The following is a 16145-nucleotide window of genomic DNA, read 5'->3' on the forward strand; positions in this document are numbered from 1 at the left end:
TAGCATATATGGTCAATTAATATACGAAAAAGGAGCCATGGATATAAAATGGGGAAATGACAGCCTCTTCAACAGCTGGTGTTGGCAAAACTGAGCAGCTACATATAAGAGAATGAAATTGGATTATTGTCTAACCCATACAGTAAAGTAAGCTCAAAATGGATCAAAGGCCTGAATGTAAGTCATGAAACCATACAAATCTTAGAAAACAATATAGGTAAAAATCTCTTGTAAATAAACATGAGCAACTTCTTCATGAACATATTTCCCCAGGCAAGGGAAACAAAAACAAAAATGAACAAGTGAGACTATATCAAAGTAAAAGTTTCTGTATAGCAAAGGACACCATCAGTAGAACATAAAGACATCCTGCAGTATGGGAGAATATATTCATAAATGACATGTCTGATAAGGGGTTGACATCCAAATTATATAAAGAGCTCACACACCTCAACAAACAAAAGAAAGAATCCAATTAAAAAATGGGCAGCGGAGCTGAAAAGATGCTTCTCCAAAGAAGAAATTCAAATGGCCAACAGGCACATGAAAAGATGCTCCACATCGCTAATCATCAGGGAAATGCAAATTAAAACCGCAATGAGGTATATCACCTCACACCAGTTATGATGGCCAACATCCAAAAGACAAACAACAACAAATGTTGGCGAGAATGTGGAGAAAGGGGAACCCTCCTACACTGCTGGTGGGAATGTAAACTAGTTCAACTATTGTGGAAAGCAGTATGGAGGTTCCTCAAAAAAATCAAAATAGAAATACCATTTGACCCAGGAATTCCACTTCTAGGGATTTACCCTAAGAATGCAGGAGCCCAGTTTGAAAAAGATATATGCACCCCTATGTTTATTGCAGCACTATTTATAATAGCCAAGAAATGGAAGCATCCTAAGTGTCCATCAGTGGATGAATTGATATAGAAGATGTGGTACATATTCAAGATGGAATATTTGTCAGCCATAAGAAGAAAACAAATCCTACCATTTGCAACAACATGGCTGAACCTAGCATATTATGCTCAGGGAAATAAGCCAGGCCGAGAAAGACAAGTACCAAATGATTTCACTCATATGTGGAGTATAAGAACAAAGAAAACTGAGGGAACAAAACAGCAGCAGACTCACAGAACCCAAGAATGGACTAACAGTTACCAAAGGGAAAGGATCTGGGGAGGATGGGTGGGAAGGGAGGGATAAGGGGGAAGAAGGGACATTACAATTAGTACACATAATGTAGCGCATGAGGACACGGCAAAGGCAGTATATACAGAGAAGACAAGTAATTCTATAGCGTCTTTGTAAACTGATGGACCGTGACTGTAATGGGGTATGTTGGGGGGACTTGATAATAGGGGGAGTCTAGTAACCATTTAGCATAATGTTCAAGAAATTGTTCATTAACGATATCAAAATGAAAAAAAAGAGAAAAACAACAAAAAAAATGGTTAATAAAACCGCAGTAGAGCAAAGTTTTCAAAATTCTTAGAGGAAATGGCTTTCAGTTTCTGTTCTACATACTGTCCAAATGCCAATCAAGTATGAGGATGTAATAAAGACAACTTCAGATAAGCATGTCTAAAAGTTTATTTCTGAGGTATCCTTATTGGAAAGCTATGAGAGAATGTGTTAAACAAGGGAGTGTAACATAAGGGAAGATAAAAGATCTGGAAAGCAAGAGAGTTGCAAAGTGAAGTTCCAGCATGATCAATGAAGGAAATAACAAGGCTTCAGCTTGGTAGGCAGCTTAGAAAACATCTAGGTGAAATTAAAGCAGCAGGTGGAGGTCTCCTACAGAGTTGAGAGCAAGAGCTATTGCTGTGAAAAACAAAATGATAATGATATTGGTTACGTTATGCATAGGCATAGGACGAATGAATTGGAATAAATAGGAAAATGCCAATAGGTTTATAGAAAACTAGACAAATGACAATCTAAGGCAATCGTTAACTCCAGAAAAAAGACTATTCAAAGAAAGAGGCAAACATTTTTGTAGGCATTACAATGTACATACTAAATGTAAGTTTTGGCATAATGTTGAAAGGTTGGTGGGAAGGGAAGCTGTATTGTTAGAGGAATTAAATAAAATTGTATGTGGAAATTTCCAGAACCATGATCAATAAATGACCATCCTTTTCCTTGTCAAAAAAAGAAAAAAAAAAAGCATCCCTTTTATGTTATATAAAAGAAGTGTTAAGTTAGAGTCTATTTTACTAGCAGGAGAGAAACCAGAATTTAGCAAAGAATATTGGGAGTTTTTGTGGTGGGAGATTATCAGAAAGTGGTTAAGATCAAATGAAGAGATGGATAATATTTTGAGGACTGAATGTGAAGTATTGTGTTGATATGGTAGGGAGGCATATCTGATATCTGAGATGGGGGGAGGGAAAGAGGGCTATGAGAGATGACTGGATCCAAGTTAATACTAGGATGTGGACTTGTTAGTAGGCCAGAAAGCACCTGCCTCTGTGGGGGTTGGGGTGGACTGGGTGGGGGGTGTTTTCTTTGTTTTTAGCATGCGCACTGATTTTTACATGTGGCTTTTCCATCTTTTTGTCAGTGGTGCTCATGGCATGGCTGAAAAGCAATTATATATATTCTGTAATGTATATTTGTGTAATTTGACTAAAACATTCTCAGTGAATTTAGTAATACCCTAATTGTTCAGGAAATAAGATATCATTACTGTTTTCATATAGGACTGTCCTGTAGTTGTTAGTTTTGAAACCATCAGATTAATGGTGCATTGGTAAATTTTACCTGATAAAGCTGTCTTAACTGTATTTTTCATTTCCTGTTCTGTTCTGTCTCCCTTTAGAGTGGTAGTACATTCACTTTACTACTGCACTGCAGCCTACTTACTTTAATATATCCTGGGAACAGAGTTCATAGGTGTGTTCAGAAAGAAATCTGAATATGTAAAGTTGTTATGTAAACAGAATCAAAGGTTTACTTTGATCTAGTATAGCTGTTTGCTTATTTCAGTTGAATGAAAATATTCCCTGAGCTAACTTAAATTGAGTTGAGTTTTTTTGTTTGCTTTATTGCTAGTTTGTTTTTTTTAAATTGTGGAATATTGGCTATAAATTTAATGCTTTGGTCTTTTATCTGTGTTTATTATGAGAATATTCAGTGCCTTGAGCTACTCTTAAGGTTTAAAAAAAACCTTTTTTCCTCCCTATTTAAAAGGCTTTTTTTCTTGGTATTTTCATTCTTGTAGGTCTTTTGAAATCTTTAATACTGATCACATTTTCATATTTGTATCTTAATTTAAAGCTTGATGTTTTTAGTAATTTAATGGTTTCTGTACTTCTCAGTAATGGTCTGAACAACTAGGGATTATTCATTAATCATTTGGGAGTGCCCAGCTAATATATAGGTTTCTATGCAGTCTTAAGTATAATGTTTAATATTCATCAGTAACTTAAATGAAAAAATAAAAAGTCTACTTGTTAGAGCTACTGATGTCATCAAGTTCTAGGTGTCAGTATAACTACATGATAAAATTAGATTTTAAAATCGAAATTTGGAAACCACAGTGAGATGCCATTTTGCACCCATTTAGGATGACTATTATAAAAAAGAAGAAACAAAAAAATAGCAAGTGTTGACAAGGATGTGGAGAAATTGGCACTGCTGTGCGCTACTGGTTGGAATGTAAAAGCGTGCAGCTGCTATGGAAAACAGTATAGTGATCCCTCAAAAATAAATTTCTGTATAATCTAGTTCCACCTCTGAGTATATAAACAAAATAATTCAAAGTAGGGTCTTGAAGAGATATTTTTATATCCATGTTCAGAGCATTAGTCACAATAGTCAAAAGCTGAAAGTAATCTAAATATCTTTCAGTGGCTATATGGATAAATAAAAGATGGCATATATATACACAATGGAATATTACTTAGACATATTTAAAAGAAAGGAAAGCCTGACACATGCTGAAACATAGATGAACCTTGAAGACATGCTAAGTCAAACCAGTTATAAAAGAACAAATATTGTGTAATTAACTTATTTATATGAGGTACCTAGAGTAATCAAATTCCTACAAGGTGTAGAATGGTAGTTGCTAGGGGTTGGGGGAAAGGAACACGGATAATTATTTAATGAATATATAGTGTTAGTTTTGGAAGAGGAAAAAGTTCTAGAGCTGTGCCCATGGTGATGGTTACACAACATTGTGAATGTATTTATTAATGTCACTGAACTGTACACTTAAAAACTATATATTTTGTATTTTATCATGATTCAAAAAATTTTTTTTAATGAGATTTGAACAAGTAGAACAAAAGTTGAGTAAGGAGAATGCAAGGCATTATTGCCTTTAATTAAATCTATTTGTGATGTCACAGTACATTAAAAGAAACCTCAATTATATATAGGCTGTTGTAAGTTTGGCAGGAAATGATACAGAATTTTCTTATTGGCTAATAAATTGAATATAAGATAGTAAAGTATTTTCTGCTTTCTCCTAAGATAGTAAAGTATTTTCTGCTTTCTCCCTTCCTTTTCAGAAGGCCTGATATTATATGTAATAAGAAATCAAAAAAAGAAGAAAACATATCTCATTATGGTTAGGTGGTCAGACCCATGCTTGTGGGTGTCAATATTGGTTACATTGCTGTGTGGTAAATGTAAAAGGAGGTGAAGAATTTGGATAGAATTCAGATGGCTCTTAAAAGCATTTTTGGAGGATTGGAAAAATAAGGCCTATTAATCCAAGTTACAGTACCTGAGTTTATTAAGTTTGAGGAATGAAAGTTTAATGGTTGCTCTCGTAAGAGTCTTCATTGTTCTTTGAGTGATATTTTATAGGCAGCCGCGGCTCACAAAGGTGTAGTATTTCAAAACTTTATTTCTTAGTCTGTTGATAGGAAGAAATAACCAAGTCATGAATATACAGCTGTAGAGGTATATAACATGGTATATATTGCAAAAAAAAATTGGAAATAATGTTCTATTGAATCAGTGTTTTGGAACTCCATGAACTTCAGCAGCTCCTGGGAAAACTATACTCTGTAAAATCCATAAACACCAAGTATAAGATACTCTTATCAGGCCTTGAGTTTATCTGATAGAGGGTGGAAGAAGAGAAAGACTTTAATAATCATGTGGCAGGGAGTCACAAGTAGTCAAGTTAATTAGAAATTTAGAGTACTTTCCTTCTGATCTGTTGTAACAATGATCTCCAGTATCACCTTCGTCCCCTCTTCTTATGTGTAATGTGTATTATGTGACACTTCCATGGTGTTTAAGAAAGCCCCCTTTGAGATTGGTCCTACAGAACAGAGTGCTTTGTTGAGGGGTAATTGCTTTTTCTAAGCTTCATTTAGTTGGCCCTGGTTAGTTGTCTGCCTTCTAGCCTTGCATGTTGGGAAAGAAAAGATAGGAACAACACGATTCAGAAATTGCAATAGTTTATTTAGTATCTCTAGGTCAGTTGCCTGAATCTTAGTTGTCCACCTTGATTTAATGTGTCGTGGAATGGCTTAGAGTGGTATGCATTCATTCTATTCCTTAGGACTTCATTCTGATTTTTCAGACAGCCCTGAATTGGTAGGGCTTGAATTTATCAGGATAGTATAATGAACCCTTTTTTACTCACTATCAAGCTCCTTTATTGAACATAGCTAACCTCATCTGTATCCACTTTCTCTTCTTCTCTATTATTTTGAAGCAAATCCCAGTGTATTATTTCATCTCTAAATATGAAATGTATGTATTTTTTAATAGACTTCCCAGATGATTCAAAGCCTTTCTTTGAATCAATATTACATGTACCTAATAAAAACTAAAGTGGCAAAAAGGACATGCAGTGAAAAGTAAATCTTTGTCATTGCTCCCAGTATTCTGTTAGTCTCTTCTAAGGCAAAGAAACCTACAAATTCTTTATGTATGTACAGATATTGAATGTATATACAAATACATACATATATAGTTCTCCTTTTTTTGCTAAACATTGTAATATCTATTGTAAAGTACATATTTTTATGAATATCTTTTTTCATATAACAGTGTTATCTTGGGAATCAGGCCACAACAGAATAAATAGACTGTTTTTATTCTTGCTAAACACTTGTTGATCTGTTTATCAGTGTGTGTTTAACCACTGCCATTTAGATAGATGATGTTGAGGTTATTTCTAATACTGTGTTTCTTTACACATTGTTGTGTGAATGTTCTTTTATTATATGAGTTGCCTAATTCTAGGTCCTCTGAATAAAGGTATAGAATAGATTACAAACAAAACTTTAAGAAAATGGATGAAATGGTTCGAATCTCCAAGATTTCAATTTATGATTTTCTCTTACACATTAAACATCAGATCTTGATTTGTTTGATAAGCTGATTTCTTACCAAGCCGAATCAACTTAGGAATGTGGTAGGTAGTTAACAAGAAACATTGAGGAAGTTGAAGGAAGCATATATTTATGTCTTTTATCTGATGGGTGGTGTATTTCCTGTTCCTTTTATTATACTAGCTATGTGACCTTGGGCCAGTAACTTAGTCCCTCTGAGTTTTAGTTTTCTTTAAAGGCAAATTAGCACGATAGTAATATGAGTAAATAAAATACTGCAAGTAAAACATTTATTAAACCATTGCATATTAACTTCAAAATACCATATCGTGATGACAATCTTTTGTTTTTGAGTTAAACAATTCATATTTGATTTATTAAAGTAGTAGGAGATAGGCCACCCTGTTCGCACGATAGAGATTTTTAAATTGTGGAGACTGGAAATATTTTGAAATTAATTCAAACCAACTAACATTTATCGAACACCAACTCTATATATCCTGGACACTTTGTTTCATAACTAGTGTGAAAGACTGATGTTATACACTGACAATGACCATCTAATGTTAATGTCATGCCATGAATGCTAACTAGAAGAATATAGAAGCTTCTGTGAGAACACTGAATGCCCTCCTCTACCTGGAGGGTGAGTGGTAGTGTGTATGTGTCCTGGAAAAAGCTTCAACAAGAAGGTATTGCTCACTTAGATCTGAATGTAAAGAAGTCTGCTAAGTGTTCAGGAGTGGATGTGGAAAAGGAAAAGGACATTAAAGAGAATATCAGGCAAAGGAGTATCTGGCTTATATACTTAAATTTTACTTGATTTTTTTTCCTGAGGCAATTCTTGAGGTTTAGATTTAAGGAATATGATGACTATATTTATGTGATATATATTTTATTTCCCTGTCAAGCTGAAGTGAAATTTGTATGACTGTCATTGGTTCATAATTGATAATTTGGTGATAGAATGCTTTACTTTTGCACAATAGGTACAGTTTAAGGATCTGTACTTTCTCTTTTGGGGGAAAATGGTTGGCATGGTTTCTAGAGCATATTGTGGCCATTGTAGCTGCTTAGTTAATATTTATTGATTAAATGAATGCACTTAATCCTTATTCCCAGCCTTTTATGCACTACTCAAAATAGCTGAAGCACTAATTAATTAAAATGGAGATATAGAATATGCTTTTTTTCTTTAAGGGGGGGAAATCTTAATGTTATTTAATTATTATTACAAGTTATAGGCTTGACCCTTTAAAGTTTTCCTCATGAGATTAAAATCAAAAAAGTTTTTTGTAGTTAATACATCCTCTTTCTTCTTTTCTTTGCAGGTATGGCCTCACAAGTCTTGGTCTACCCACCATATGTTTATCAAACTCAGTCAAGTGCCTTTTGTAGTGTGAAGAAACTCAAAGTAGAGCCAAGCAGTTGTGTATTCCAGGAAAGAAACTATCCACGGACCTATGTGAATGGTAGAAACATTGGAAATTCTCATCTTCTCACGAAGGGTAGTGCTTTTCAGACAAAGATACCATTTAATAGACCTCGAAGACATAGCTTCTCATTGCAGACAAGTGCTGTTGTTTTAAAAAACACTGCGGGTGCTACAAAGGTCATAGCAGCTCAGGCACAGCAAGCTCAAGTGGAGGCACCTCAGATTGGGACTTGGAGAACCAGGTTAAATTTCCTAGAACGCCCCCAGCGATGTGGATTGAAGCGCAAGAGTGAGGAATTGGATAATCATAGCAGCGCAATGCAGATTGTAGATGAGTTGTCCATAATTCCTGCAATGTTGCAAACCAACATGGGGAACCCAGTGACAGTTGTGACAGCTAGCACAGGAACAAAACAGAATTGTACCACGGGAGAGGGTGACTATCAGTTAGTACAGCATGAAGTCTTGTGCTCCATGAAAAATACTTATGAAGTTCTTGATTTTCTTGGTCGTGGCACGTTTGGCCAGGTAGTCAAATGCTGGAAAAGAGGGACAAATGAAATTGTAGCAATCAAAATTTTGAAGAATCACCCTTCTTATGCACGTCAAGGTCAAATAGAAGTGAGCATATTAGCAAGGCTCAGTACTGAAAATGCTGATGAATATAACTTTGTACGAGCTTATGAATGTTTTCAGCACCGTAACCATACTTGTTTAGTCTTTGAGATGCTGGAACAAAACTTGTATGACTTCCTGAAACAAAATAAATTCAGTCCCCTGCCGCTAAAAGTAATTCGACCCATTCTTCAACAAGTGGCCACTGCATTAAAAAAATTGAAAAGTCTTGGTTTAATTCATGCTGACCTCAAACCAGAGAATATTATGTTGGTGGATCCTGTTCGACAGCCATACAGGGTCAAAGTAATAGACTTTGGGTCGGCCAGTCACGTATCAAAGACTGTTTGCTCAACATATTTGCAGTCTCGGTACTACAGGTAGGTGACAATTACTTTTTAGTCATTTAATGTTGAATTTCTGCTAAGTGACATAATTTTGTGTGTGTATTTGGTGAAACAGATTGTGGATTAAAAAAAGATGAGATCAGATCAGGTTTGAGGTTTTAAAAAGAGCTCCAAAATTTAGGCATAAAATGTGCCCAAGCCAAATAGAAATCTCTCCTGCAAAGTTCCATGCCAAACACATTTGTTATTTGTTAGTAGAACACCTGAAGGAATGATAGGTGATTGATGATCAAAAGAAGTCTTTAAATGTTGGGGAAGGGGTATAGTAATTTTTGTATACGTCTTTGGGCATTTCAGCACTTAGAGAACTAATTTATTAAAGATATAATAAGATGTAACTGTATATTTTGATTATATGTAAGAATTCAAAAAGTTGTTCTGATTAATGATTTTAAGAGTCAAACATATCCAAGGCTGCCATAAATGTTCAGGCCACTTTTTCGTAATAAGTTTTATTATGTTCTTTCCATTTTTAGGCTATAGATAATGCTGTTTTGGGTTTGGTGCTATGGGTGGAATTTAAAATATAAATATAAAGTGCTACAGTGTCTTAATTAATACAGTGCTAGCCTGGAGTACAATAAATAGGCTTAAAGTCTAGATAATAATTACCAAGATCCAAAATTTCTTCAGTATATAAATGTTTTGGAATTTGTAGTTGTATAATTTTGAGAAATTTTCATTTCAGCCAGAATGAATTTAGGGCCTTGATATGCATTCCAAAACCCCCATGAGCCTCAACAAAGTAAGCAAATAAACAGTCTGCCAGTGTTGGCCAGTTAAAATAAGTTAGTAAATAGATGAATACATGCAATTTATTTTAGGAAATTGCTAGAACGTGAGATTATAAATTGAGGCCCACAGTGAACTAAGTCAGGCAGAGAAAGACAAATACCAAATGATTTCCCTCATTTGTGGAGTAAAACAACAAAGCAAAACGAAGGAACAAAACAACAGCAGACTCACAGACTCCAAGAAGGGAATAGTAATTACCAAAGAGGAGAGGTGGGGGATGGCGGGCAAGGACGGAGGGAGAAGGGGATTGAGGGGTGTAAGGATTAGTACACATGGTGTGGGGGGGATCATGTGGAAGACAGTGTAGCACAGAGAAGACAGGTAGTGGCTCTGGCATCTTACTACACTGATGGACAGTGACTGTAATAGGGTGTGTGGGGGACATGATAATATGGGTGAACATAGTAACTACATTGCTTTGCTTTTTTTTTCAATTTATTTATTTATAATATTAAGGTATTATTGATATACACTCTTACGAAGGTTTCATATGAAAAAACAATCTGTTTACTACATTTACCCATATTCTCAAGTCCCCACCCATACCCCATTGCAGTTACTGTTCATCAGTGTAGTAAGATGCCACAGATTCACTATTTGCCTTCTCTGTGCTGTCTTCCTGTGACCCCTCACACCATGTTACTAAACATAATACCCGTCAATCCCCTTCTCCCTCCCTCCCTACCCATCCTCCCACATCTCTCCCTCCCACACCCCTCCCTTTTTGTAACCAGTAGTCCCTTCTTGGATTGGAATCTGTGAGTCTGCTGCTATTTTGTTCTTTCTTGTTGTTGCACTCCACAAATGAGAGAAGTCATTTGACACTTGTCTTTCTCCACCCAGCTTATTTCACTGAGCATAATATCCTCCAGCTCCATCCATGTTGTTGCAAATGATAGGATCTGTTTCTTTCTTACGGCTGAATAGTATTCCATTGTGTATATGTACCACATCTTCTTTATCCATTCATCTACTGATGGACACTTAGGTTGCTTCCACATCTTGGCTATTGTAAATAGTGCTGTGATAAACATAGGGGTGAATACGTCTTTGTGAATCTGAGAAGTTGTATTCTTTGGGTAAATTCCAAGGAGTGGGATTTCCGGGTCAAATGGTATTTCTATTTTTAGTTTTTTGAGGAACCCCTATATTGCTTTCCACAATGGTTGAACTAATTTACATTCCCACCAGCAGTGTAGGAGGGTTCGCCTTTCTCCACATCCTCACCAGCATTTGTTCTTAGTCTTTTCGATGCTGGCCATTCTTACTGGTGTGAGGTGATAGCTCTTTGTGGTTTTAATTTGCATTTCCCTTATGATTAGTGATGTGGAGCATCTTTCCATGTGCCTATTGGCCATCTGAATTTCTTCTTTGGAGAATTGTCTTTTCATATCCTCTGCCCATTTGTTAATCAGGTTATTTGCTTTTGGATGTCGAGGCATGTAAGTTTATATATTTTGGATGTTAACCCCTTGTCGGATATGTCATTTACAAATATATTCTCCTATACTGTAGGATGCCTTTTTGTTCTGTTGATGGTGTCCTTTGCCATACAGAAATTTTTTAATTTGATGTAGTACCATGAGTTCATTTTTGCTTTTGTTTTCCTTGCTTGAGGAGATGCGTTCAGGAAGAAGTTGCTCATGCTTATATTCAGGAGATTTTTGCCTATGTTGTCTTCTAAGAGTTTTATGGTTTCATGACTTACATTCAGGTCTGTGATCTATTGCGAGTTTTCTTTTGTGTATGGGGTTAAACAATGATCCAGTTTCATTCTCTTGCATGTAGCTGTCCAGTTTTGCCAATACCAGCTGTTGAGGAGGCTGTCATTTCCCCATTGTATACCCATGGCTCCTTTATCATATATTAATTGACCATATATGGTTGGGTTTATATCAGGCTCTCTTTTCTGTCCCACTGGTCTGTGGGTCTCTTCTTGTACCAATACCAAATTGTCTTGATTACTGTGGTTTTGTAGTAGTAGAGCTTGAAATGGGGAGCATTATCTCCCTGCTTGATTCTTCTTTCTCAGGATTTCTTTGGCTATTCAGAGTCTTTTGTGGTTCCACATGAATTTTAGAATGATTTTTTCTGGTTTGTCGAAGAATGTTGCTAGTATTTTGATAGGAATTTTATTGAATCTGTAGATTGCTTTAGGCAGGATGGCCATTTTGACAGTATTAATTCTTCCTATCCATGAGCATGGGATGTGTTTCCATTTTTTGGTATCCTCTTTAATTTCTCTCATGAGTGTCTTGTAGTTTTCAGAGTATAGGTCTTTTCACTTCCTTGGTTAGGTTTATTTCTCGGTATTTTATTCTTTTTGATGCAACTGTGAATGGAATTGTTTTCCTGATTTCTCTTTCTGCTAGTTCATTGCTAGTGTGTAGGAATGCCACAGATTTCTGCATTATTAATTTTGTATCCTGCAACTTTGCTGAATTCAGATGTTAGATCTAGTAGTTTTGGAGTGGATTCTTTAGGGTTTTTTACGTACAATATCATGTCATCTGCCAACAGGGACTGTTTAACTTCTTCCTTGCCAATGTGGATGCCTTTTATTTCTTTGTGTTGTCTGATTTCTGTGGCTAGGACCTTCAGTTCTATGTTTGATAGAAGTAGGGCAAGTGGGTATCCTTGTCTTGTTGCTGATCTTGAAGGAAAAGCTTTCAGCTTGTTGCTCTTAAGTATAACGTTGGCTGTCCGTTTGTCATATATGGCCTTTATTATGTTCAGGTACTTGCCCTCTATACCCATTTTGTTGAGAGTCTTTATCATGAAAGGATGTTGAATTTTGTCAAATGCTTTTTCAGCATGTATGGAGATGATTGTGTGTTTTTTGTCCTTCCTTTTGTTGATGTGGTGGATGATGCTGATGGATTTTCAAATGTTCTACCATCTTTGCAGCCCTGAAATAAATCCTACTTGATCATGATGGATGAACTTTTTGATGTGTTTTTGAATTCAGTTTGCTAATGTTTTATTGAGTATTTTTGCGTCTATGTTTATCAGGGATATTGGTCTCTAATTCTCTTTTTTGTGGTGTCTTTACCTGGTTTTGGTATTAGAGTGATGGTGGCCTCATAGGATGAGTTTGGAAGTATTCCCTCTTCTTCTACTCTTTGGAAAACTAAGGAGGGATGGGTATTAGTTCTTCACTAAATGTTTGATAAAATTCAGGGATGAAGCTAACTTGTGCAGTATTTTTGTTCTTAGGTATGTTTTTGATTACCAGTTCAATTTTGTTGCTGGTAATTGGTCTGTTCAGATTTTCTGTTTCTTTCTGGGTCAGTTATGGAAGGTTGTATTTTTCTAGAAAGTTTTCCATTTCTTCTAGGTTATCCAGTTTGTTGGAATATAATTTTTCATAGTATTCTCTAATAATTCTTTGTATTTCTGTCATGTCTATAGTGATTTTTCCTTTCTCATGTCTGATTCTGTTTATGTGAGTCGACTTTTTTTTTCTTGCTAAGTCTGGCTAAGGGGTTTATCTATTTTGTTTATTTTCTCAAAGACCCAGCTCTTGTTTTCATTGATTCTTTCTATTGTTTTATTTTTCTCGATTTTATTTATTTCTGCTCTTATCATTATTATGTCCCTCCTTCTACTGACTTTGGGCCTCATTTGTTCTCTTTTTTTCTAGTTTTGTTAATTGTGAGTTTAGACTGCTAATATGGGATTGTTCTTCTTTCCTGAGGTAGGCTTGTATTGCAATATACTTTCCTCTTAGCACAGCCTTTGCTGTGTCCCACAGGTTTCACAGTGTTCTATTATTGTCATTTGTTTCCATATATTGCTTTATCTCTGTTTTTATTTGGTCATTGATCCATTGATTGTTTAGGAGCATGGTGTTAAGATTCCATGTGTTTGTGGGGTTTTACATTTTCTTTGCATAATTTATTTCTAGTTTCATACCTTTGTGGTCTAAGGAACTGGTTGGTACAGTTTCAATGTTTTTTAATTTACCACGGCTCTTTTTGTGTCCTAGTATATGATCTATTCTTGCAAATGTTCCATGTGCACTTGAGAAGAATGTATATTCTGTTGCTTTTGGGTGTAGAGTTCTGTAGATGTCTGTTAGGTCCATCTGGTCTAATGTGTTTTTCAGTGCCTCTGTGTCTTTACTTATTTTCTGTCTGGTTGATCTGTCCTTCAGAGTTAGTGGAGTGTTGAAGTCTCCTAGAATGAGTGCATTGCATTCTGTTTCCCCTTTTAATTCTGTTAGTATTTGTTTCATATATGTAGGTGCTTCTGTGTTGGGTGCATAGATATTTATAACCTTTATATCTTCTTGTTGGATTGACTCTTATTATTATGTAATGTCTTTTGTCTCTTTTGACTTTCTTTGTTTTGAAGTCTATTTTGTCTGATATAAGTACTGCAACTCCTGCTTTTTTCTTCCTATTAGTTGCATGAAATACCTTTTCCCATACCTTCACTTTTAGTCTGTGTATGTGTTTGGGTTTAAAGTGAGTCTTTTGTAGGCAGCATATAGATGAGTCTTGTTTTTTTTATCCATTTAGTGACTGTATGTCTTTTGATTGGTACATTGACCATTTACATTCAGGGTGGTTATCGATATGTATGTACTTACTGCCATTGCAGGCTTTAGATTCGTGGTTACCAAAGGTTCCAGGTTAACTTCCTTACTATCTGAGAGTCTAACTTAACTGACTTAGTATGGTATTAGAGACGGAATCTAAAGGTTCTTTTTTTTTTCCTCCTCCTTTTTCTTCCTCCTTCATTCTTTATATATTAGGTAACATATTCTGTCTCTTTGTCTGTCTCTTGATTGACTTTGGGGGTAGTTGATTTAATTTTGCCTTTGCTTAGTAATTAACTGTTCTACTTTCTTTACTGTGGTTTTATTACCTCTGGTGACAGCTATTCAACCTTAGGAACACTTCCATCTATAGCAGTCCCCTCCAAAATATACTATAATGATGGTTTTTTGGAGGTAAATTTTCTCAGCTTTTGCTCATCTGGAAATTGTTTAATCCCTCCTTCAAATTTAAATGATAATCTTGCATGATAAAGTATTCTTTGTTCGAGGCCCTTCTGCTTCATTACATTAAATAACATCATGCCTCTCTCTTCTGGCCTGTAAGGTTTCTGCTGAGAAGTGTAATAGCCTGATGGGCTTTCTTTTGTATGTGATCTTATTTCTCTCTCTGGCTGCTTTTAATAATCTGTCCTTATTCTTGATCTTTGCCATTTTAATTACTATATGTCTTGGTGTTGTGTTCCTTGTGTCCCTTGTGTTGGGAGATCTGTGCACCTCCATGGCCTGAAAGACTATCTCCTTCCCCAGATTGGGGAAGTTTTTAGCAATTACCTCCTCAAAGACACTTTCTATCCCTTTTTCTCTCTCCTCTTCTCTTACCCCTATATTGCGAATAGTGTTCTGTTTGGATTGGTTACACAGTTCTCTGAATAAATTTCTTAAATTCTTAGAGACCCTTTTTTGTCTTTGTGCCTCAGCTTCTTTGTATTCCTCTTCTCTAATTTCTATTTCGTTTATCATCTCCTCCAGCATATCTAATGTGCTTTTAAAACCTTCCATTGTATGTTTCATTTCTGATACTGTGTTCCGTAATGGTTGAATCTCTGACTGGAATTCATTCCTCAGTTCTTGAATATTTTTCTGTACCTCCATGAGCATCTTTATGATTTGTATTTTGAAATCTCTTTCAGGAAGATTCATGAGGTCGATTTCTTTTGACTCTCTCTCTGGTGTATGTATAATTTTGCTTTGAACCAGGTTCCTTTGATGCTTCATAGCTGTATGTGGTGTCCTCTAGTGCCCAGAAGCTCTGTTCTCTGGAGCTGCTCTGCCCCTGAAGCAATGTCGGGGGTTGCAGGGGAGTGGTGTTCGTTCCTGGGGGGAGGAAAGAGGTGTTTCCTGCTTCCCAGCTGCTGTGCCTGTCTGCACTGCCAGAACCAGTGGGCTGAGCACACTGGTATAAGCCTCTGTGCTTTGTGTTTTTAGCTGCTGTAGGCGGGGCTTCCCTCTGGCTCGCCTAGTGCCATTGCAGGGTTTGCCGGTTTGTGAGCCAGGTGTGGGCTGGCTGGGAGGAAGGTGCAGCAGGCTGCATATCATGGTGGGGGGCCTTGGAGCTGTGTAGCCAGCCAGGGGATTGGAGTGCCTGAATGTCGTGAAAGTTCCCAATCTGCTGGGCAGAGTGCACCTGGACAATTTTGTCTACCTGTCATTTCTCCTGAGCAGTAAGCTCTGTGTAAATCTTGCTGTTAGGAAGTCACTCAGACTGTCTGCCTTTCTTTTGTCCCAGAATAGCTGGATATGGATCCCTGTTTCCAGAAGTGGCTGGAATCTCAGTCTCTGCAAGTATTCTGCTTATCTTAGCTTTCCAACCCCCCTAATCACTAGAGCACCATGTAATGTAATTTTGTGCTCCCACAGCAAATCTCCAGAGCTAGGCGTTCAGCAGTCCCAGGCCTCCATTCTCTCCCTGCTCCGTTTCTCTTCCTCCTGCCGGTGAGCTGGGGTGGCAGAAGGGCTGGAGTCCTGCCGGGCCACAGCTTTGGTATGTTACCATGTTTCATGAGTTTTATTCTTCTGTCC

General features: G+C 36.5%; 1 protein-coding gene across 3 annotated transcripts in view; it reads left to right on the top strand.

Annotated features, from left to right (window-relative positions):
- HIPK3 (homeodomain interacting protein kinase 3) overlaps positions 1-16145 on the top strand; it is a 137840-nt gene that overhangs the window by 39055 nt on the left and 82640 nt on the right. For all 3 annotated transcript variants that reach the window (XM_037019688.2, XM_037019694.2, XM_037019691.2), the window contains exon 2: positions 7642-8740. In XM_037019688.2, the coding sequence (XP_036875583.1) occupies positions 7644-8740 (1097 nt within the window). In that variant the 5' untranslated portion in view covers positions 7642-7643. The remainder of the gene's footprint in view (positions 1-7641; positions 8741-16145) is intronic.

The sequence above is a fragment of the Manis javanica genome, chromosome 11 (genome assembly GCF_040802235.1).
Source record: "Manis javanica isolate MJ-LG chromosome 11, MJ_LKY, whole genome shotgun sequence".
In the NCBI taxonomy this organism is placed as follows: Eukaryota; Metazoa; Chordata; class Mammalia; order Pholidota; family Manidae; genus Manis; species Manis javanica.